General features: G+C 48.3%; 1 protein-coding gene across 1 annotated transcript in view; it reads right to left on the reverse strand.

The window, feature by feature from the left end:
* The window catches only part of BCO1 (beta-carotene oxygenase 1), a 234403-nt gene that overhangs the window by 95428 nt on the left and 113939 nt on the right, over positions 1-25036 (reverse strand). The window contains exon 8 of the mRNA XM_086945084.1: positions 20602-20707. Coding sequence (XP_086801210.1) covers positions 20602-20707 — 106 coding nt within the window. The remainder of the gene's footprint in view (positions 1-20601; positions 20708-25036) is intronic.

Raw genomic sequence — 25036 nt, forward strand, 5'->3', positions numbered from 1 at the left:
ATGTGTAATAAAAAGGGAGTTTAAAGCTTGGCGAGTAGTTTTGAATGCCAAGTATAAGTGACAGTAAACTGCGCCCACAGGCCCTGCAGTGGCAGGCCTGAGAGACGTTTGAAAGGCTACGTCTGTGGGTGGCACAATCAGTGCTGCAGGCCAACTAGTTGTCTTTAATTGTCATGCCCTGGGTATATGGGATGCCAATTTACAAGGGATTTGCATGTAAATCAAAAATGACAAACAGGTTTAAACCAATCATACCATGTTTAGAGGAGAGAGCACATGCACTTTAGCTTTGATTAGCAGTGAAAAAAGTGCCAAGCGCCCTAAAGCTAACAAAAAGAATATCAGAAAAATAGGCAGAGGAAGGGGAAAAGTTTGGGGATAACCCTGATGAAAGGCCAGGTCCAACACAAGTGGAAATTGAATAGATATCACCTCCTTTCATGGTAAACAAATGAAACAATGTTTTCGAAACTGTATTTGGTCAGGGATGCAAATCTTAAACTACAACCCTACCTTGGCCGGGGTCAAGGAAATATTCAGAGTTTTTTTCAGCCACTCAATAAATAAACTGCTTTTATGTTGGTAGCTTCCCTGCTGGTGTCTAGATTGTTACTCAACCTTCCTGTTAAGACTAATATTAATGTAACCATTAAGTAACTGGTGCAAATGCTTTCATGAGTACTTTGAAAAGCAGCTAGTCCTGTGCTTGCTGTTTTGTATTGATAATGTCACTTCGCATTTCCCAAGACCTACCTCAATATTTATAATGGTCAGTACACATATACATGATCTGCTGCCCATGGATCCTCAGCCGTCAAAAGACTCAATATGGGGTTTGACTATTTACAGGCTTCATGTCCCAACCAGTCTTTCTCCACCTCTGTTGTGCAGGCACGATTGGCATTTGATGGGAATATCTCTATCAAGTCTGCCTTCCCTCAAGTGTTTTACCTGTGCTAGTGATTTCCATAGGCTTCTCCCACTTATATATTCCGACCACCTCTATGAACCTCAATCAGATCAGGAAGGGGGAGTGTCAGACCCTATTCAGGATGTCACAGGCAGACCGGGGGTACTGGACCATAGAACCGGTGGTTGTACCCTTTTGCCCCTGCTGTCCCTGTGTCTGTCATATGTCATATTTTAGCTCTGAAAACTGGGCAAAGAAGAGCCATTTCTGCACTTGATTGTCAGCGGCAGAGAGGACGAACAGTTACAGACTTGTCGGGCATGTTAGTGTGGAAGTACTCAGGCTCATGATCAATAACATGCCCCAGAAGTGCAATATGATCAATGTGCATCCCACTGCTTCTTTTTGCAGAAAAGACAAGTACTATATTACACAGAAAACACAGAATTCTACTACAGATTCAATAATGCACATATACCTGATTCGCAGGCGCAAGTCTTCGTGCTTTTAGGGATGTCAGCACCTCCCTCCTCTGATTCAGAATATGAGGTAAGGAGTACAGACGTAGATCAGGCTCCTTCCGTTTGGTCTTAGCACTCAGTCTCTCGGGCCTAGGCCATCCCATTTTCCCACCTAGTTCAAAGGAGCAACACTGGTCCACATTTAGTCCTCCTCCAGCAGTGGGATCTCACGGGTCGTAGGAAGCTTCCAGGAGGCAAATGACAGTATTCCAAGAGGCAAATAGTAGTTTTCCAGGGAGCTGCTCAGCAGCTGGTAATACAGCTTGTCACTTGAAGGGTCACAGCAATAGTAAAGGCTTCTATTAGTGTTCTTTTTGTGGGTGTCTGGCTGTAGTTTGTGGCTCATTATGGGGCGTCTGTAGTTTTTTGATTCACTGTGCAGCTACATCTACACTCTGATGAGCATCTTTTTTTGCGTGATGGCCACACAACCACAGTTGATTTTTTTGGAAGGTGCAATCTTTGGCACGCAGTGCCTCGAGGCAACAACTTCAATTTTTCCCCATGATTCTTTGGCATGCAGTGCCTTGAGGCACCCTAGGGGTACCTCATTGGTCACTTGTTCTTTTGTACTGGTCCTGACACAGCATCACATTTATGGAGTGCCACAGTCATTCAAACCAATGTGGGGCCCACGGGTCACCAGCAGGGTTTTATCCCGGATGCTTCTGTAAGGCCTACCACTAGGGCACACAGCTCCAGGTTCCAGGTAGCTTGGTAGCTGCGGTGGGGATAAGTGACAAAGATCTCACAGCTGGGTCACTCAGTACTGCCATTAATTCTGTACCTGTGCTTAGTGGGTCTCTGTTGGACGGACCCTATGGAACAGTCAGTTCTGGCATCCCTTCCATAATCAGCTTCTTCTTCAGGGTTAGCACTTCCTTAATTTGCTTACAGGCAGGATGTCTTGGCGCCCAGGGCAGTCCAGTAAGTCTTCCTTCAGATCGGATAACAGGCGATGTTCCCTCACTTCTGGGGAGTTGGCAGTCAGTGCAACAGCCCTTGGCTGCTTAGTAAATCCTGAGTGCTCTACTATTTACACCCTCCTCAGTAGAAGAGACCACAGCAATGAACACTGATGGGTCTTGGGCTCTCAATTGTATACTAGTATAACAGACAGAAAATGTGTATTCCAGGTCTTCTTCCTTAGAACCGGTTTGGGTCAATTACCCTTTCATGTGTCCTGGCCAGGCCACCTTCCAAGCCTGGTCTTCATCTGCAATGCTGCTGTGCCTACCAGACAGTCTCCAGAAAGAGTGGAGGGGCGGCAGTCCTATATCATTATGAAAGTCTGCTTGGTGCTTCCCTCCCAACTCAAGACAAGGACCAGAACCTATCATCATGAAAGATCGGGTCAACGTGCGTGGGATTAGTGTGTGGTATGACTAAAAATCAAATACCAGGATGACAGGTATATGCAGTTTGGTTACGCAGGACAGGAAACAGGACTGTACATAATGCAGGGGACATTGCCGTCCCACAGGGAATACGGAGTAAAAGCAGAATCTGTGTCATCTTTTCACAGTGACAGGTCCTCAGCTAAGCAAAACTACAGTCCATGTGCCAATTCTTGTGATGTTTTCACTGGGTCTCACAACAGCAGTATCAGACCTTTGTGCTTGGGACTATGATTCCATCAAACTCGCCTCCTTGTGGATTGGGAGGGTTTTATGTTATGTTATGTTATGTTAGCTACATTTATTTTGCGCACAGCTGCTCCAGTGAAGGAGCGTCCTTGCGCATGGAAAAGGTGAACATAACACAACGCGAGGAAGAAAGTGAAAATCAACATAAAAAGTTTAAAACAGGTAGGTTTTCACGGCCCTGCGGAATGCTAGTAGATCCTCTAAAAGGCGGATTTCCAAAGGAAGAGAATTCCAGAGAGCCGCAGCTCTCACACGGAAGGAGCGCCCGCCCATCCGGCTAAGCCTGAAACGCGGGGTAACCGCAAGGGATTGCCCAAGAGATCTGAGGGAGCGAGTCGGGACATAAGGGGATAGAAGATTATTGAGGATCTCAGGCGCCGATCCTTTTAAAATTTTAAAAGCGAGGCTGAGTACCTTAAAATGGATTCGGCTTTTCACTGGTAACCAGTGTAGGGACCGCAGAGTGTTGGACGTGGGACAGGACCTCGGCAGGCCCACCACTGCTCTCACAGCCGTGTTCTGGACGCGCTGCAGGTGGACGATCTCAGCTTGGTTAGCTCCCAGCAGGAGCGAACTGGCGTAGTCCAGCCGGGAGATGATCGTTGCTTGGATGACCAACTGTCTCGTCGGGGCATCGAAAAATTTAAGCACCGGCCTTAGTCCGCGCAGAACACCAAAGCAGCATGCTGCCACTCGCTTGGTGTGGGTGGTAAAACATAAGGTGTGGTCGAGCCATACTCCCAGGTTTCTGAGCTCCATCACCGGTATGGGGGCAGGCCCGAGCTCCTGTGGCCACCAATTGTCCCCCCAGCAGTCCGTTCCTCTTCCCACGATCATCACCTCGGTTTTTTTCGCGTTCAGCTGGAGACAGTTGTTATTCATCCAGCTGGTCACCTCTCTCAGCCCATCTCGGAACCTGGGGGCATCCAGTTCGGCATCCCCGCTGATCGTGACCGCTAGCTGTGTGTCGTCGGCATATGAGACCATAGTAAGGCCCCACTGCCTGGCGACATCAGCCAGCGGCCGCACGTAGAGATTGAAAAGCGTGGGACTCAGCGAGGAGCCCTGGGGAACCCCCAGGTCCAACTGATGGAATTTGGACTGAAAAGGAGGGGTGGCAACGCAGAAGGAGCGATCGCTGAGGAAGGAACGGAACCACTGCAGAGCGGGGCCACAAATGCCAATGTCCTCCAGGCGGTGTAGGAGGATGCGATGGGACACTGTGTCAAAGGCAGCGCTAAGATCTAATAAAATAAGCGCTGCCGTTTGACCTGCATCCAACACACTCCGCAGATGTTCTACCATTGCCAGAAGGGCGGTCTCCGTGCTGTGCCCAGCACGGAACCCATTCTGCGTAGGATCGAGGACATTGGCCAGGGCCAGGTGCTCAAATAAGGCTAGGTTAACATGGGCCTCCATGACTTTGGCCGGCCAGGGAAGCAAAGAGATCGGGCGATAGTTTTCCGGTTTTAGAGGATCCAATGATGGTTTTTTCAGGATCGGGGAAACCACCGCCTGCTTCCACTTGGCAGGAACAGTGCCTGAAGTCAGGGAAAGATTGATTAATGAACACACTACCGTGCGCCCCTGAAAAGACGGATCTCTGAAGAGAGCAGGTCTGAGCGGGTCCGCCGGGGAGCCGGACTTGACACGTTGTGCCAGCTTGACAAACCCATCCCAAGAGAGAGTGGGAGGGAATGTAATACCGGGTGGCTGCAGAGGTCGTTCCGAGGAGAAAGTGGTAATGTCGTGCTGGGAAATGACAAATAGATGTTCTTAACTTTCTCCAAAAAGAAAGCGGCCAAAATGTCACACTGTGAGGTGGAGCCATCCACAGGCGGAGCCGCTCTCTTAGCCATCAAATCTTTTAAAGCTTTAAAGATGGTCTTCGAGGGGTTATGGCTATTACGGAATTCCATTGCGTAGAACGCCGCGCGGGCTCTACAAATAGCTCGATGGTAGAGCTTAACAGCGGCCAAGTATGCGGTTTTTTTAACGGCATCGTACGCCTTCCGCCACTCCCTTTCTGCCCGCCTACACGAGCCCTTCAGAGCGCGGAGAGCACTGTCGTACCAAGGGCTCGACTGCCTGGAGCTGGATTTACTTGCGATAACAGGCACCAATCTGTCCAGCGCCTTAGTGATCCAGCTGCAAAATTGGTCGTAGCCCAGACTAGCGTCAGACAGAGGGCCAAGTGGCTCTTCAGCCATGATGCAATGAAGGTCCTCAAGCCTGAGCTTATTCCAATGCCGCCGCGGAACCCACTTTGGAGGTGGAATAGTGGGGGTTACGGGGAGAGGTAGCCACATGGACACCAAAAAGTGGTCAGTCCAGCACACTGGAGAAATAGCCGAAACTTGGACATCCGATAAGTTGGTAAAGAATGGGTCCAGGATGTGCCCTGCCACGTGCGTGGGTTGAGTGACAAGTTGGGTCAGCTGAAGGGCCTCCATATCCGCCAGGAAACCACTGATGGCCGCGGTCTGTTGGATGTCAAAATGGAGGTTGAGGTCACCTATGATGCAGAAATTTGCGCAATCACTAGCTAGCGTACTCACTGCCTCGGGGAAAGCTCCCCTGAACGCTACATCGCTGCCAGGAGGGCGATACACGACCATCCCAGACAGCGTGAACTGAGGACTGATGGTAATCTTAAACAGGGCGCTTTCGCAGCCTGCTATATGCAGACCCGTCCAGGAGCACGCAAAAGTAGATTTTAAAGCTAGGGCAATACCTCCACCTCTAGACAGCCGGTTCCATGTAAAAAGTGAATAACCTGGGGGGCAAGCCAGGTTGATTATGGCTGTGTCTGTATCCTGGAGCCAGGTCTCGGTGATGATAAATAGATCCGGCTCCTCGTCAGTAATGAGGTCCATAATAGAAAGATGGTGTTTAACCAGGGATCTGGTATTGAGATTTAATATCCGCAGACCCTGAACTCGCCTATCACTCAAGCGAGGCACCCTAATGCCAGCCAGAGGGGCGACGGAATTATCATAGGCTCGAATACCCATGGACTGGTCAAGCGACCATCTCTTGCAGGCACATTGATAAGGGCCACACAAAGGGTGTTTAAGTGCGGCAGCACATCGAGGAAGGGAGTGGCCAATCGCTTGAAGCGTTGCACTGGTGTAAACAAGCATCCTGCCTTCCAAAGAATACTGGGCGGAAGTGGCCCGCTGCGACCCGCGCGTCCTAGCGCGGACGGGCGCAGACGGGCAGGACTCTGGCAAGACTCCGGCAAGCGACGGCGTCCTGGCTGCGCGTTCCCGCTGCGCGGGAGAGAGCAACTTTAAATAGTCGACGAAATGGAGGAAGGAGCGCAAGGACGCTCCAAGATGGCGCCCGCCGAAAATGCCAGCGTCCCAATCAAAGATGGCGCCTGTCGACGATCTCCACACCACCCACAGAACCCGGACCCACCAAACGGTGGTGAATGTTCCAAAAATTAAATGCAGGTAAGGGGGAGGAAGGGGAAAGCCCAGCCAATGCGCATTTAAAATATCACGATAATATAAATTTAAATCAATAAGCCACAACAGTGAGATTTAAAAGCACAGCGCTTACAGACCGCAGCGCGGTAGTGCGGCACCTTTTCCAGGCTGACCGCTGGCTAAACTCGCCTTAAATAGTCGACGAAATGGAGGAAGGAGCGCAAGGACGCTCCAAGATGGCGCCCGCCGAAAATGCCAGCGTCCCAATCAAAGATGGCGCCTGTCGACGATCTCCACACCACCCACAGAACCCGGACCCACCAAACGGTGGTGAATGTTCCAAAAATTAAATGCAGGTAAGGGGGAGGAAGGGGAAAGCCCAGCCAATGCGCATTTAAAATATCACGATAATATAAATTTAAATCAATAAGCCACAACAGTGAGAATTAAAAGCACAACGCTTACAGACCGCAGCGCGGTAGTGCGGCACCTTTTCCAGGCTGACCGCTGGCTAAACTCGCCTTAAATAGTCGACAAAATGGAGGAAGGAGCGCAAGGACGCTCCAAGATGGCGCCCGCCGAAAATGCCAGCGTCCCAATCAAAGATGGCGCCTGTCGACGATCTCCACACCACCCACAGAACCCGGACCCACCAAACGGTGGTGAATGTTCCAAAAATTAAATGCAGGTAAGGGGGAGGAAGGGGAAAGCCCAGCCAATGCGCATTTAAAATATCACGATAATATAAATTTAAATCAATAAGCCACAACAGTGAGAATTAAAAGCACAGCGCTTACAGACCGCAGCGCGGTAGTGCGGCACCTTTTCCAGGCTGACCGCTGGCTAAACTCGCCTTAAATAGTCGACGAAATGGAGGAAGGAGCGCAAGGACGCTCCAAGATGGCGCCCGCCGAAAATGCCAGCGTCCCAATCAAAGATGGCGCCTGTCGACGATCTCCACACCACCCACAGAACCCGGACCCACCAAACCGTGGTGAATGTTCCAAAAATTAAATGCAGGTAAGGGGGAGGAAGGGGAAAGCCCAGCCAATGCGCATTTAAAATATCACGATAATATAAATTTAAATCAATAAGCCACAACAGTGAGAATTAAAAGCACAGCGCTTACAGACCGCAGCGCGGTAGTGCGGCACCTTTTCCAGGCTGACCGCTGGCTAAACTCGCCTTAAATAGTCGACGAAATGGAGGAAGGAGCGCAAGGACGCTCCAAGATGGCGCCCGCTGAAAATGCCAGCGTCCCAATCAACGATGGCGCCTGTCGACGATCTCCACACCACCCACAGAACCCGGACCCACCAAACGGTGGTGAATGTTCCAAAAATTAAATGCAGGTAAGGGGGAGAAAGGGGAAAACCCAGCCAATGCGCATTTAAAATATCACGATAATATAAATTTAAATCAATAAGCCACAACAGTGAGAATTAAAAGCACAGCGCTTACAGACCGCAGCGCGGTAGTGCGGCACCTTTTCCAGGCTGACCGCTGGCTAAACTCGCCTTAAATAGTCGACGAAATGGAGGAAGGAGCGCAAGGACGCTCCAAGATGGCGCCCGCCGAAAATGCCAGCGTCCCAATCAAAGATGGCGCCTGTCGACGATCTCCACACCACCCACAGAACCCGGACCCACCAAACGGTGGTGAATGTTCCAAAAATTAAATGCAGGTAAGGGGGAGGAAGGGGAAAGCCCAGCCAATGCGCATTTAAAATATCACGATAATATAAATTTAAATCAATAAGCCACAACAGTGAGAATTAAAAGCACAGCGCTTACAGACCGCAGCGCGGTAGTGCGGCACCTTTTCCAGGCTGACCGCTGGCTAAACTCGCCTTAAATAGTCGACGAAATGGAGGAAGGAGCGCAAGGACGCTCCAAGATGGCGCCCGCCGAAAATGCCAGCGTCCCAATCAAAGATGGCGCCTGTCGACGATCTCCACACCACCCACAGAACCCGGACCCACCAAACGGTGGTGAATGTTCCAAAAATTAAATGCAGGTAAGGGGGAGGTAGTGCGGCACCTTAATGGTAAGGTTTTCAAGTGATCTCAATTCTGGACTGCCAGTTCACCACTATTTGTCACAAGTCCTTTTCCTCTGAAATTCTTCTCGGTTTGCCAGGCAGTCCACATCAATTTTATGTTCAGGAGGGTCATTAGGTTTGTAAATGTTCTCCGCTTTTTATGAAGGGTGGTGCCAGTGATCTGCAGAACATGTTGGGGGCCCCTGAGTCTCCCTTATCTCAAAGATTTGAATCGGTCTAATGTACAATGGAGACCCCCTAATGGGTTGGGCCTCCCTAAAAGGTTAAGGGCCCCCTGCGCAGTGGGGCCTGCTTCTAGCCACTGAGTGATCCCCTCCCTCTACGATGATAGATAATACACTGTTAACAATACTGTACTTGTTCAGAATAACACATTTTTTTATTTATAATTGTGGGTTTTTGGATGATTGATGTGCATTTAGAGAGGGCTTCACAGGAAAAGCATTCCACTCAGTAACCTTTATGGCCACTAATCCATTTTTTAAGTTGTTATTCTTATTAGGATTCAGAAAAACATGTTGTGGCTTTATCAATCAAAATGGATTGTGTAGGTGGGTGAGGATTTATATTGGACCCAATAATTGTGAGTTTTTTAGACTTTCTTCAGACATCAGCGGTTGCAACCATTAAGGTTTAGGAAGACAATAATGAAAAGTGACACAGATAGGAGCTGTAACTATCAATCAATCAATCAATCAATGACACTTATAAAGCGCGCTACATACCCGTAGGGTCTCAAGGCGCTGGGGGGGGGGGGGGGGGGGGGCGCTACTGCTCGAACAGCCAGGTCTTCAGCTTCTTCCTGAAGGAGAGGTGGTCTTGGGTCAGGCGCAGGTCGGGAGGGAGGGAGTTCCAGGTCTTGGCGGCCAGGTAGGAGAAGGACCTTCCTCCTGTAGTCGCTCTTCGGATGCGGGGGACGGCGGCGAGGGCGTGGTTGGCTGATCGGAGGTGGCGTTTGGGAGCGTAGAAGTTGACTCGGCTGTTGAGGTAGCTCGGGCCTTGGTCGTGTAAGGCTTTGTGTGCGTGGGTGAGGAGGCGGAAGGTGATTCTTTTGTTGACGGGGAGCCAGTGAAGGTCTCTCAGATGTCCGGAGATGTGGCTGGTTCGTGGGATGTCGAGGATGAGTCTGGCTGAGGCGTTCTGGATCCGCTGGAGTCTCTTCTGGAGCTTGGCGGTGGTACCGGCGTAGAGGGCGTTGCCGTAGTCCAGTCGGCTGGTGACGAGGGCCTGGGTGACGGTCTTCCTGGTCTCGGTGGGGATCCACCAGAAGATCTTTCGTAGCATGCGTAGGATGTTGAAGCACGCCGAGGAGACGTTGTTGACTTGCCTGGTCAAGGAGAGGGAGGAGTCCAGGATGAAGCCCAGGTTGCGTGCGTGGTCTGTCGGTTTGGGTGCGGTGCCCAGGGCGGGAGGCCACCAGGAGTCGTCCCAGGCGGAGGGTGAGGGGCCCAGGATGAGGACCTCCGTCTTGTCCGAGTTCAGTTTCAGGCGGCTGGTCGTCATCCACTCGGCTACCTCTTTCATCCCTTCGTGCAGGTTGGCTCTGGCAGCGGTGGGGTCGTTGGTCAGGGAGAGGATCAGCTGGGTGTCGTCGGCGTAGGAGATTATGCTGAGGTTGTGTTTGCGTACGATGGCCGCGAGGGGGCTCATGTAGACGTTGAAGAGGGTGGGGCTCAGAGATGATCCTTGAGGGACGCCGCAGATGATTTCGGAGGCCTCTGACTTGTACGGTGGTAGGCGGACTCTCTGTGTTCTTCCGTCGAGGAAGGAGATGATCCATTCCAGCGCCTTGTCCTGGATTCCGATGTTGCCGAGGCGCCGTACTAGGGTGCGGTGGCAGACCGTGTCGAATGCCGCGGAGAGGTCCAGGAGGATGAGGGCCGCTGTTTCTCCATTGTCCATCAGGGCTCGGATGTTATCGGTGGCGGCGATGAGGGCGGTCTCGGTGCTGTGGTTGGCTCGGAAGCCAGACTGTGAGGGGTCGAGGGATCCGTTCGTCTCGAGGAAGGCGGCCATCTGCTTGTTGACGGTCTTCTCGATGACTTTGGCTGGAAACGGGAGGAGCGAGATGGGGCGGTAGTTCTTGAGGTCGGTGGGGTCCGCTGTTGGTTTCTTGAGTAGAGCGCTGAGTTCGGCGTGTTTCCAGCTCTCAGGGAAGGTGGCGGTGTCGAAGGATGTGTTGATGATGTCTCGCAGGTGGGGTGCAATGACAGCGTCGGCCTTGTTGAAGACGTGGTGAGGGCAGATGTTTGAAGTTGGAATTCTTACAACTCTCTCCATCAAAAACACTGGGGGCCTCATTTATGAGAAATGACGCATTGCTGCGTGAAAGCAGCAATGCGTCACTTCTCAGTGCGCACTCCTTGCGACATTCCTGATGCGTCATATTTTCTGTATGACGCATCATGTCGCAAGGAGTTACAGATACGTCAGTATTTCTGACGTGTCTGTAAGCGCAAAAGTGACGCATTGCTGGAGTGTGTCACAAAAGTGACGCAACTCCAGCAATGCGTCCTTTCACATGGGGCAAGCCCCATGTGAAAGGGCCTGCGTCAGTCTTACGCCTGCTGTGAGGCAGGCACAAGATTTTGGCACAACGGTGTCCTAAAAGTGACGCAGTAAAATCTCATAGATTTCACTGCGTCACTTTTACGACCCTTCCTTGCGTCAATACGCCCCCCTTGCATACATTATACCCGGCGCAGGTACAATGTGGCGCAGGGGTTTACAAAGTGACGCATCTACCTAGATGCGTCACTTTGTAAATATGGGGCAACAAGGCACATTTTTTACATCACTGGTGCATCACAAAAAGTGACCACCAGCGGCATAAAAGTGACGCACAGCCTCTTAAATGAGGCCCCATGCCCACAGAAGTAGCACACATCCCTGAACCCATGGGGGAGGGGTCACACTTAACAGCTGCCCTTCATCATCGAGCGCTGTCAAGAGACCGTAAGCCCAGTCAGTAAACCTAGGGCCCCAGACAGTGGGAGCAGGCAAAAACTATACAGCATTAGAGACATTTTAAGGTATGGGCAAAGTGCAAGGGGCCCCTGTGAGGTAAACTTTCTTTCTATTTCACCTATAGATATCTTTGACTTTCTCTCTCTGCTCAGTGTCATGTTAAGGATTTTTGGAGCCAGGATTGAATTGAATGACCTCTGAGGCGGAAGCCGGAGGTGTCCTTACGCTCGATTTTTAAAATTGGAAATTGTGACTCATTTGTATGTTTTAAACTTCTGCACTCACCCCCAGCCACTCCAACTATCTCCCCTGCCACGCAGACACCCACTTTCAGCGGATTTTAGCGCTGTTGGGAAGGGAATCGGCACACGGACGCCATCGCTAGGAAACGCGAGGCCACGCCCACACGATAGGCCACGCCCACCGCCCACTCTATGTAAGCGCTGAGCAAAAGCGCCGGCCATTGAATTGAATGACCTCTGAGGCGGAAGCCGGAGGTGTCCTTACGCTCGATTTTTAAAATTGGAAATTGTGACTCATTTGTATGTTTTAAACTTCTGCACTCACCCCCAGCCACTCCAACTATCTCCCCTGCCACGCAGACACCCACTTTCAGCGGATTTTAGCGCTGTTGGGAAGGGAATCGGCACACGGACGCCATCGCTAGGAAACGCGAGGCCACGCCCACACGATAGGCCACGCCCACCGCCCACTCTATGTAAGCGCTGAGCAAAAGCGCCGGCCATTGAATTGAATGACCTCTGAGGCGGAAGCCGGAGGTGTCCTTACGCTCGATTTTTAAAATTGGAAATTGTGACTCATTTGTATGTTTTAAACTTCTGCACTCACCCCCAGCCACTCCAACTATCTCCCCTGCCACGCAGACACCCACTTTCAGCGGATTTTAGCGCTGTTGGGAAGGGAATCGGCACACGGACGCCATCGCTAGGAAACGCGAGGCCACGCCCACACGATAGGCCACGCCCACCGCCCACTCTATGTAAGCGCTGAGCAAAAGCGCCGGCCATTGAATTGAATGACCTCTGAGGCGGAAGCCGGAGGTGTCCTTACGCTCGATTTTTAAAATTGGAAATTGTGACTCATTTGTATGTTTTAAACTTCTGCACTCACCCCCAGCCACTCCAACTATCTCCCCTGCCACGCAGACACCCACTTTCAGCGGATTTTAGCGCTGTTGGGAAGGGAATCGGCACACGGACGCCATCGCTAGGAAACGCGAGGCCACGCCCACACGATAGGCCACGCCCACCGCCCACTCTATGTAAGCGCTGAGCAAAAGCGCCGGCCATTGAATTGAATGACCTCTGAGGCGGAAGCCGGAGGTGTCCTTACGCTCGATTTTTAAAATTGGAAATTGTGACTCATTTGTATGTTTTAAACTTCTGCACTCACCCCCAGCCACTCCAACTATCTCCCCTGCCACGCAGACACCCACTCTCAGCGGATTTTAGCGCTGTTGGGAAGGGAATCGGCACACGGACGCCATCGCTAGGAAACGCGAGGCCACGCCCACACGATAGGCCACGCCCTCCCTCTTTCTCCATAAATGTGTGTCCCACGCAAGCGCAGCGGACGAGCGCAGCGGGAGCGCCGTTTGCGCGCCGAAGGCGCGCCTAGGGCAAGCCCGTCTGCGCCCGCCCGCGATCGTACGCGGTCTAGGGCTATACCCCATGTCCCTCGTGTGAACCATACACGGTGGAGTAAGTTAGAACTGCTAGCGCTTTGCCCTAGCATTACAGAGCTGTGCAAGCACAAACTAAAAGTAGAGGATAACATAGGCTGCGAACATTGTCACTTCTCCTATGATCCTGGTAGGAGTATGGTCACTACGGACAATACTTTACACTGCGGGCTGATTAATGTCCGCTCCTTACGCAAACACAAGTTAGATCTATACGATCTACTCACTGAAACACATTGGGACCTGGCATTTCTCACCGAAACATGGCTGGATGAGGAATCCACGCCTGACGCCCTAGAGGCACTCCCAGAGGGATATACAATATACAGACAGGACAGACCCATAGGCAGAGGAGGGGGCATTGCAATAGTCGCACAGGAAAGTCTACGCTGCCAGCTTAATCATGTGCCTATCTTGGACAGCGAGGCAGGGAGCTTTACGATAAAAGTGAATAACAACTATAAACTGGAAGGAATGTTAATCTACAGACCCCCCGGCCCCTCAGCTAGGTTCGAGGAGAGCCTGGTTGAATGCATCATAGAGACCTCGATATGCAAAAACAATTACATGGTACTTGGTGACCTTAACCTTCATTTCAATAACCCATCCGACAACGCTAGTAAAAACCTCTGCCAAGCATTAGAAGCTTTACAATTAAATCAAATTGTAAGCGGGCCTACCCACCAGTTAGGGAACTTACTAGATCCCATATTTGTTAACTGGGGGGAAGTAGAAGCGAAGACTCCCATCCCTATCCCCTGGTCGGATCATCACCTGGTACCGTTTACCATTCAAACTCCTGAAGGCAGAGCCCGTCATCCGACTGCACTGTACCATCTAAGGCGAAAATGGGCCTCCTTCTCCCAGTCTAAGTTCTGTGAGGAACTAACAAAAGGAGGCGATCCAGGGGGGGATGATGCAGACACGGCTAACTCCAATCTCTGCAAACGCATTAACAATGCACTAGATCTTACTGCCCCGCTATCCAAAACTAAACCCAGTGATCGTGCTCAAAAAACCGCACCCTGGTTCAGTACTGAACTGCGAAATGCTAAAACCTTATTGAAGAGAGCAGAAAGGCAATGGCGTCGGGCTATCTCTAAAGATACTAGAGAGGTCTACTTGTCAGAGAGGCGAGTCTACCACGGACTGATTAGAAAGGCGAAAACCACACACTATGAGACTAAGATCAACGAAGCTGGTAACTCTACGAAGGAGTTATTTCTGCTTTACAAAACTCTCTCTAGTGGAAAATCCGTCACTGTCCCTGATGACTGTTCACCTGAGTCTTGTGACAGAATCGCAGATTTCTTTGCCGAGAAAATATCTAGAATTTACTCGGCTTTCCCAACTCAACCCACGAATGGGATAGAGTTTGTGGAAAAACCCAGGGACAGGGGAAACTCACCCACCCTTACCAACTTTGTTACCCCACCCACAGAAACTCTCCTAAAAATCTGCAGTTCTGTAAAATCAGGTTCCCCACGGGATCCCACCACTCCCAAACGCCTAAAAGACAGCCTGGGGGCCTTGGAGCCCTACATTAGGCATCTACTGGACGTGTCTTTTATGACAAAGACTGTGCCTAAAGAATGGAAAAAAGCGGTGGTCCTTCCTCTTAGAAAAAAACCTACCATCAGCTTTGATAAATTAGACAACTTGCGGCCCATCTCTCTTTTACCATATCTGGCCAAGGTAGCAGAAAAAACGGTCAATCTCCAACTAATGGATTTCATAGACAAAGCTGCCTTACTCCACGACACACAATTTGGCTTCCGCCCCCGCCATTCTACGGAATCGGCACTATTGACGGCTGTGGAATCCCTTCGGCAGGGGGTGGATGAAGGTCACACTATGGCCCTTATCCTATTGGACCTGAGTGCGGCATTCGACACTGTAGCTCACTCCACCTTGCTACAGTGTCTGAATGATGGAGGTATAACTGGAGCCGCACTCCAATGGATCCAATCCTTCCTAACGGGGAGAAGTTTCCAGGTCCGTCAAGGGGACCACTATTCCCGAGACATAGAATTGGGTCAGGGCGTTCCTCAGGGTTCGTCCCTGAGCCCAACTCTTTTCAATCTCTATGTCTCCCCAGTGGCTCCAATTGTAGTGGGACACGGACTACAAATTGTTACCTATGCCGACGACACTCAGCTGGTTGTCTCCCTCTCGCGTGCACCCGGTCTTGCTATGGACAGTTTCAGGGCTTGCATGCAAGATCTTGCAACCTGGATGTCCACTAATTGCCTGAAATTAAATGGCAACAAGACTGAGGTGCTCGTGGTGGGAGGCAGCCCTTCTGTCTGGACGTCGGCATGGTGGCCACCATGCCTAGGCGAGGCCCCCACACCTCGGAAAGAAGTCAGAAATCTCGGGGTCTGGCTAGATACTGATCTGTCTTTCGGACCACAGATTAACAGGGTGACGGGCATGTGCTTCAGCATTTTAAAAACTCTGCGGAAAGTCCTAATTCTTCTCCCTACGGCCGCCCGCAGAACGCTGGTGCATGCTCTAGTCACCTCACGCTTGGACTTTGGCAACCTACTCTATTTGGGAGCTACCTGTAAAGCGATTAATCGACTTCAGGTGCTACAAAATGCTGCAGCTCGCCTCATTTTAAACCTCCCAAAAAGATCGAACTCCAAGGCCGCCCTCCAGTCACTCCATTGGCTGCCAGTGAGGAGCAGAGTTGAATTTAAGTCCCTCTGTACCTGCCACCGTATCCTCGCTAAAAAGGCGCCAGCACCACTCCAGAACCTTATTACAAGGTACGCACCTACTCGTGCACTGCGCTCCTCGCATGGAGGCTTACTTAAGGTCCCTAGGGTGAAAAAGGCCTGTATGGGAGGAAGATCCTTCCGATACCTGGCGGCAAAAAACTGGAATAATTTACCTCTTAATCTCCGTCTGGACCCCTCCGAATCTAGTTTCCGGAGGAAATTAAAAACTTACCTCTTTTCTAAATAAGTGGGCTCCTCCCCTACTTCTCTCTCAGAGTGCTTCAGTTCAGCGCGGGGACACGCATTCTGCGTAACCAGGCGCTCTATAAATGCCCCTTAATAATAATAATAAAGGAGAGAAACATATTTCAACTGGTTTTTTTTACTGCATGCCTAAAATATATTTGGTATCATGCCAGCTTGAGCTAGCTAAAACTGGGTAAAATAAAGAAATGTTTTTTTTTCCGATAAGGAGTCCCGGATACATGTGTTGCCCAAGGCCCCCAAAAATCCTCAGGATAACGTTACAGGGAATTAACATGTGAGACTCACGACATGGCACACATATAGGTGAGGAGAAAACCATAGGAGGGCCTCCCAGGTGCCCCAATCATATCTTCCAAGGCGGCCTTTCCGTTTGCTTAACACCATGGACTCTTTAATCTTTGGACTGTTCTCGGACCGAGTTGCCTCCCCCATTCACTAGTCCATGACGCAAAGACGCTGCTGAGCGCAGCAGAGTGGTACCTGCTGAGCCCTGGGAATTTTACTCTGTGGATTCAAATGTAGCTTTTAGTTTAAACAAGTAAAGCCATGTTTTTTCCACAATGTTTACATTTTTGCAGAAAGTGAGTGGTTGCATGAATTGTGGGAGCAGTAACAAACTGAAAGGTTGAATTTTCACATAGGACAGGGTAGCAGCACTTATAGAGAATTACACATGGCCCCCCTGCCGTTAGAGAGTGTTAGCAGCTATTCTACGCAGTGGATAATACCACCAGTCACTGAGGTATACAAGCACTCATGATGAAGAAAAGGGGTGATTTCTGAAAAGGAATGTTGCTGTGTATTAATTTATAGTAGAAATGAAGGGCCCGCCCTGACTCATCAGACTCTCTGGAGCCACTGCACCTCCACAGCCCCTGTCACTCCAAAACCAGACAATCAATACACAAACCTAGAAGAGGCACACTGGATGGCTAAGCAAGAAAATACCTACTTTCTAGAAGTGATATTTTCTAACACAGAATGTAAAAATCACCCTCACTAAAAGATGCATTTTAACATTCTAAGTTCAGGAATACTAAACTTCTAAGGGATAGTTATGCTTATAAGATGTTATAAGCAAACTCCCCATTCTATCCTATGGGAACGGTCAGCCTTGCAATTGTGAAAAACGAAATTGGCAGTATTTCACTATCAGGGCATGTCACACACATCAGAGCATGTCCTACCTTTAACAACACTGCACCCTGCCCACAGGGGTACCTTGGGCCTACTTAGTTGTGACTACCATGTGAGAAAAGGGAAGGTTAGGTCCTGGCAAGTGGGTGCACTTGCCAAGTCGACAGACAGTACTAGACTGCCCACAGGCTCTGCAATGGCAGGCATGTGACTTAGTTTAAAGGGCTGCTTGTGTGGGTGGCATAATCAGTGCTGCAAGCCCACTAGCATCATTTGCTTTACAGGCCCTGGGCACACACAGAGCACTGTATTAGGGACTGACTAGTACATCAGATATGCCAACCATGGAATCACCAATCCATAATAACAATTTACAAGGGAGCACTTGCACTTTGGCACTGAACAGCAGTGGCAAAGGGCCCAAAGCATTTAGACCAGCAAAAACGAAGTCCAACACACAGCAAAATAACAGGAGGCAAAGGCAAAAATATAGGGGAAACCCATGCCAATGATGCCAGGTCTAACTCACCCCCACACCCAGGCAGATTTTCAGGGCACAATTGACAGGTGGTGATGGGCCCCTCTGGACCAGGAGACCAGAAACCCTTATGCTCCTCGTGGGATGCGAGCCCTGTGGTAGGCCCCTGCCCCTTGCCTTTGATCCCTTTGTGTTCCTTTTCTCTCCTTTTCTACTTTCTATCAAAAGTGATGCAATACTTCAATGTAAACTATTAAGGCATTAATAACAAGGGCCCCAAATTAATGTCCATTATTTCCCCGTCCCAGAAATTCCATTACCGGGGGTGGCGCTAAATCCGGAGCTGGGATAATAACAAGGATTATACTTGTGGGAATCAGTGTGTCAGCTCTGATTCCTTCATCTGTTCACCCATTATTTCACATGGAGATTGTGGCTTGTTTGAGCAGTCAAAATCTCTACATGAATAACCAAAACGTGTCATTCTGATCGGCCACTTGTAATGTAGGCCTATGAGTAAGTGTTCACTCTATTATGACATGTACTCTTTAAAAGCCATGATTGCTAAACTCAGATTTTGTATTTGTAATGTAAGCAGCGACACAAAAGTTATGGAACTCCAAGAAAAATAGCAAAGAGATGATTGTCCACTTTTTAGTGGCAGGTACAGGGGATTTACGGTGTCACAGTGCAAGTGCCCTCGCTAAACAATTAAGAGGAAATTACATTTATGATATTTTTTTGACAATGATCACTTTCAGTTTCTGTTTCAGGAAAGAACTGAGGTACCTATGAAGAAAGGTATTTTGTTCGTTGACATAAGTTGACAGATTAAAATACATCATTTATATCTTCCAGAAAGTCACAGAAGGATTCTTGGCAGGCACAAATAGATTTACTATTGTGACTCAGCGACAATAAATGTGAAGTAGTAAATCCCATGCAAGCGTTTTGAAGTGGTCCTTACAAGGAGGACTTTGCCGTCTAAGTTTGTGAATGCAAACAAGCAAGTATGTTTGTGGGCATCTGAAAAATCCTATCTAATCACTCCCCACCCAGAAGTGGTCGATAAGATACTAAAATAGAGGGCTGGGGTAGCTACCATTCCGTATGAGAAGAGGAATGGATTGCTGCAACAGTTGTTGGAGGTGTAGGGGAAGAACTTTCTCAAGAGGGGGTGGGGGGGTTGAGATGGCTTTCTTCCAGAGAAAAAAATAAATGTGCAGTTGTTGGCTCCATTCTTCAGTGCGAAAATCTAAGCTTTCAAAATGGCCGCCCAGGAAGAATAAGAGGCCAAAGGAGATGCAATATAACACTACTAGTAGTATGACTCGAAACCTGCAACTAGCACACATTTCTAGGAGTTATTCAGAGAATGTGTGCTTTTTAATTTTTTTAAACATTTCTTTACTAGTTTTTTTTAAATGTGTTACATATTGTCCAGTTGTGGGGATTACAAGGAAACAATTATGTGTAAATAAGTACAGAAGAATCATATCTATATGGGGTTCTCTTAGAACAGTAGAAATAGTATACTGGAATGGGCCCAAATTCTAAGAAAGAGAAGGCAAATGAGTAAGATTCAAAATAATATAATATAGTGAGCATTTTCTCCACTCATGTCTTTCTACCGACCACCCATAGGACCTGGGATCCATCAGGGTCGAAAGGCATTCCGCTGAGGGCATTTCTTCAAGGAACAATATACAAAGTATCCAGTCATGAGGTCGAAGTTGCAGACAAAGCCATCCCTCCCACCTCAATCCCAACCTGTCCTGATGCAGGGCACAGAAACTTGCCTCATCCATGACATGTATCTGCTTCACAAAGTCATTATCTTGAGGAAGGTGTCAGCTCCCCGTTCCCTTTGTTCCAGTACACCCTTCCAACATGGAAAAGGACAAACAGGGAAGACATAAGGAAGATACCCCCAGAGTGCACTTATTTGGGTTCAATCCTGCCCCCAGGCTGTGTAGTCTGTTCCCCCATCGACTCATAGTGCATGTGTATTCTAAGAGAGGAAGTGCGTCTTCTGTCACTCACAGAAGCCTATGGTTCTCATTGACGCATTCAGGAGCCCCATATATTATCAAACATGCATTTGGTCTTGGATCTCATATATCTGGCTTTCATATGTGTCCAGTTTATATAGTTCCTTCAGCCATTCCTTGAAGAACTCCAGTGTTGGAGAATACAGAATGTGTGCTTTTATCTCGTTGCAGCCCCGCAACATCTTCACCTGTTTTAAATGAATGTTACCAAGTAATTTTTGTCTTACCATCAGTTTGTTACACGTATGTGTGCATTTTTTGGATACAGAATTGGTAAACTGACTGAGGGTTTAATTTGTTATATATAGGTATTTCACCATGATGGTCATGTACCATTCGCCAGTTTTCCTCCACCAAAACTGCTACTTTTATTGTATGCGTATCTTCATGATCTGACAGCGAAAAGTGTACTAGAACCTTGTTACTATGCATAAAGTGTCTCTAGTTTCGTAAGAAAATACAAATAAAAACACAAGTATATGCACATATTGTGTTGTATTGTATTGTACTTGCATTTATATAGAGCTTACTACCCCGTAGACGAGGCATCGAAGCACTTTTTCTGCGAGTAGCACGCTACTACGGAACTCAAAAAGGATTAGTGGTGAATTAGTATAGTGATCTAGTATAGTGAAATATAAAGTTCATTTGAGCGGTGGACAAGTTAGTCTGTTATTTGGATTGAAAATTATATTGCTTCTTACCCTCACACAGCACTTCAGGCTGGCAGTAAATGCTGTCATCTTTTTCTTTCAGTGCTTTTGCAGTGGTTGACGGGAGTTTGATGAAATTCGTACCAACTTCTGCATTCTAAAAATAAGAAAACACTGAAGTGTAGTGAAAGCTTCTTTCCTTTAACCCTAGAAAATCCTGCTGCTATTTTCCAGCATAGTTCTTTGTCACCTCAAAATGTATTATCTTAAAAAAAGTCCCTCCAGTGAGAATAATGCTATTTTTCAGGAGTACAGTATTTAAAAAGTTAATTGTCGTCAATGGTCCTGATTACTTGTTCTCCAGTAATTAACATTCCCTGAGCACACAAATACAAGTGTTAGGAGTGCGATAAAATCCACATCCGAGGACAAATTTTGGCAGGTCATATATGCTGAAATTCAGCTGGGGAAAAACCTGGCAAATACTGGTACATTCACATATTGTTTCAAAATATTTTTATTGAGCCTTTTTACCAAAAACAGATGTGGTTGTACAGCGATGTTAATGTCACATCATATGAGAGCGCCTAAGTACAGACATCAAATGCTGTTCAGGCAGTTGTCACATAACAGCAACTCTTCGAAACATTTTCCCCATACAAAACAACATTAAACATCCCCTCAACACACCCAATTGCCATCAATGTCAGGACAGGGAGAAGAGTACCATGTGTGCGTCAGTTGGTCTGGTACTAAAAAGTAGATTTAGATAGCGGTAAATTTTGGGGGGTATGCCAGAGCTGTGTTGTGTTAGGTGTCTGGTGTCGGGCCTTACTAGGAATAGTGGCGGAGGGATGTATGACTGTACAACGTGTACCGTCACAACGCATCCCTTTACACCGCATCCCTTACAACGCAAGTCGTTACCACGACTTGCGTTGGGGGCGCGGATTTCGAATAGTATAATTTACTATTCTAACACCAGTCCCCGTGGACCCTAGGGAAGGTGTTGGGATAGTAATTTTACTATTTTTAATCCTTTAGCGCCCTCCAGCGCAAGTCGTGGTAACAACTTGCGTTGTAATGAACGCGTTGTAAAGGCCACGCGTAGTAAAATCCGCGTGGCAAAGGATGTTTTCCGTGGAAGAGTGATGGACACTGCTGTCAGTGCACATGTCGGTTTGGCCGGCCGTCTTAGGACAGCAAAACATGTAAATGTAAATGTACAGGAATTTATATAGCGCAAATCACCAAGCGGTTTATAAGCACTTGCTTAGGGAACCCGTCCTGGTATTCCCCTGTGAGATAACCCCGGCAGGGTATCCGCAAGGTGAAAGCCAGGCATCCCACCGTGAGGGGCCGTTGTGGAGATTAAGCAAGCTATTGCCCAGAGTCGCACAGTGTGAACCCGTGAATTGAGTAGGCACCGGAGCGAGAATTGTCGAGTCCATGGACATTTTAGGAATCAAGACCCCGCAGAGCCGGGAATTGAACCCTGGTCCCGGGCTGACCTCTGCTTCCAGGTCTTCCTCCTCTAACCAGTGAGCCACACTTCTCCACAACCAGTGAGCCACACTTCTCCATATGCTTCCGCACTGACATCTCTCTAACTCAGCTGCATTGCTGGGTGGAGAACAACAGCAGGCAGAGGCTCCCATCCCCCGATGGAGAGCAAAACCAGCCTGCTCTGCCCAATCCTGTTGCTGCTCTCATGGATATTACCATGATTGGCAATAGGGGAGTCTGGGAGCCTCAGCCTGTGCCAAGAGGAGCAGAAGAGCGGCGAGCAGAAGAGCAGTGGGTACATTTTTGTTTGTTTGCTTGTTTTGTTACTGCTTCCCCACGCTGCCTCACCACTTTTCCCCAACACCAGCCACTACATGCAATGGTTCTCTAAAATGTGCAGTGTGTGAGGTCCGAACTCAGTTAGGGGATTAGAGCAGTTTTAGCATTGCTTATAGTGGGAGTAAGACCTGATAAAGTTGTGAGTGAATTGAACAGGGAAAGAATGTAATCAGGAGCCATCCGGGGATTCCGGGCCAGTTTTTTTTCCTCTGAGGCATGGCTTTCTATGCGAGCTTTAGTTTTGAGATATCTATGGGAGCCTCAAGAGCTTCCCTCCTACCAGGCATAGTTACTGAGGTAGTTGTTAATATCTGATAGGTTCTCTTATCCCTGGCCATATAGTGATAGAAAAAAGTCTCTAAAGGCCTCTTGTTTTTTGTGTTCTCTTGTTGCTCAAGAGACATCTTCTGTCTTGAATTTTTCGATTTATGTTCTGGCTCTTTGAAGCTGTATTTTCCTTGCTAATAGTGTGCCCACCCTATGACCTTTGTCAAATTTTAGGCAGACCTCTCTTGGCCAGGTTTAATCTGTATGATTTTAGTTGGCCCCTGATGATGGCTAACTGCCTTTGAGTTTTTTTTGTATCTGGGTGTTGTTTGTCCTACTGTTCAAGAGACCTAATGTTTATTGAGAGCTTATTTTTGAGCAGCCTGGCCACTCTGGGGTGCTCAATAGATCTACACCATAAATTGCTGCCTTGAATGTGCCACAAAACGTGTGCAAGGATAGATCTGAGAGTGAATTCAGAGGAAAGTGTTCCCTAATTGTCTACTCTATGGAGCACATGAGGACCAGGTCTCTTAGGGAAGTTGGTTAATTAGGTTAATTCGATAAGGTGGGTGTGATCTGAAATGGATATGTCTAGAGATTGGGTTACAGTGAGTGCTGTAAAGAGTGCCTGATGAACCCATAGTCTATGTGGGAATATGTAGTGTGCACCTGGGTGCAGCAGGAATAATCCTGTATGTTTCGTATTAGCTAATACCCTGCATCTACCAGCCCTATTTAGTGATTTCCTTTTTGAAGTGTGCTGACATCACTCCCCTAGTATGCATGTTTGCTTCTATCCCTGTTGGGGTCCCAAGGTATGTTGGTGTTGCTGCCTACTATTATGGTCCCCTTTGTTTTGTACAGCTGGTCTTTTAGGGTGTTATACAGGAAGGAGTTTTGCGCAATATTCGGAGCATAGATATTTGGGGGTGCCCTGCGGGACCAGTGGTGCTCTATTACAACTTTAATGTGCCCTTCCTTATCTCTTATGGTACTAAAGTTGCCCTTACCTATGTGTGCTTTGCACAATATGGCCACTCCAACAATTTTACTCTGGGCTGAGGTCCAGAAATGGCAGGGCTATCATGGCTGCCACATAAGTGTTTGGTCCCTTTTTAGTATGTTTTTTTTGTAAAAATATAATGTTGGGGTCCCTGCTTAAAAGATAGCTCCATATTGAATATCTTTTAGTTGATGAGTTCAGCTGTCTCACATTTAAGGAGATAGTTTTGAAATGGCGTGCAATCTCAACCATTAGAAAATCTTAATGTGATGGAAGGCTCTTGCCTCACATGAGGGTCAGGTCTGAGGTTTGCTCCTTTGCCTGCTTTCCTCGCCTCTAACAAACAAAAAAGTTTAGAAGTTCCAAGAGGGCCAACCAAGTATCCATACCTTTTGCATTCAGGTTTGGGACACTTGTAACCCCTTGCGAGGAAGGATCCTCGTGGGTAAACACATTATATAGAAGTGAATAGATGAGAGGGGGCAGCGCAGAACAAATGCGTATACCATTGTACCCTCTGTAGTGCCTTTTTGCACAGCCTCACTCTATGCCCTGCCTATATTTCCCCTTCCAGGAGCTAGAACGGCATGTTACAGTTCGGTCAGGTCCCATCCACCCTCAGAACCCCAGTTATGGTTGGGGGGCTAGAGCTATGGAAGACTCCACTCCATGCTCTTCAGGTGAGAGAAGGCATCAACTTTAGCCTCTTCAGTTGATCTAGTAACCGGTCATCAGGGACTAGAGCCATGCCACTTAGTCTGCCATTTTGGGCAGAGTTCTTACTGGCCGGATGTGCCCTTATTAGACTGTGCCTGACTTATCAGTCTCGAAGGTGAGACCTACAAATGTTTTTTGTTCCATAAGGGAACGTACAAGGCTTTGTTTTCCTTCGCACTGAAAGAAAAGTCTGAAAGGATGACCCTTTCGGTGTCTGGTTTAATGGTTGTGCAAAAAGTCTGTTATGGAGAGGTCCTGGCACAGCTGGCAGTTCTTGCAAGTGAGTTCTCCTTTCTCTCTGCAAATCTTTCTAAAGGTTTTTTTTTCTTCAAACTAGTGTACCTTTGTGATGTTATGTGCTGATTCGTTGGAACGGGATATTGCCCCCTGCCAATCTGCAAGCTTGATCAAGCCGGATGGGAGAGAGTCGACATTGCCTCAGATAAACTCTAGTATTCCACAAGTTAAGCTCAAAATATCGTTGCACTCAGAGTCAGATCTGATAAACATTGTTAATTTGCTATGTTGCTGAGGGATCAGCCAGTGGGAGCTCGACCAGGCAAGAGGCAGACAGTGGGGAAATTGCACATAGGTTGTGTAGATGGTACCTAAATTGTAAAAGAATGAGCGCCCGGTACCTAAAGGTATGCT

Source organism: Lissotriton vulgaris, chromosome 12 (genome assembly GCF_964263255.1).
Source record: "Lissotriton vulgaris chromosome 12, aLisVul1.2, whole genome shotgun sequence".
Classification (NCBI taxonomy): domain Eukaryota; kingdom Metazoa; phylum Chordata; class Amphibia; order Caudata; family Salamandridae; genus Lissotriton; species Lissotriton vulgaris.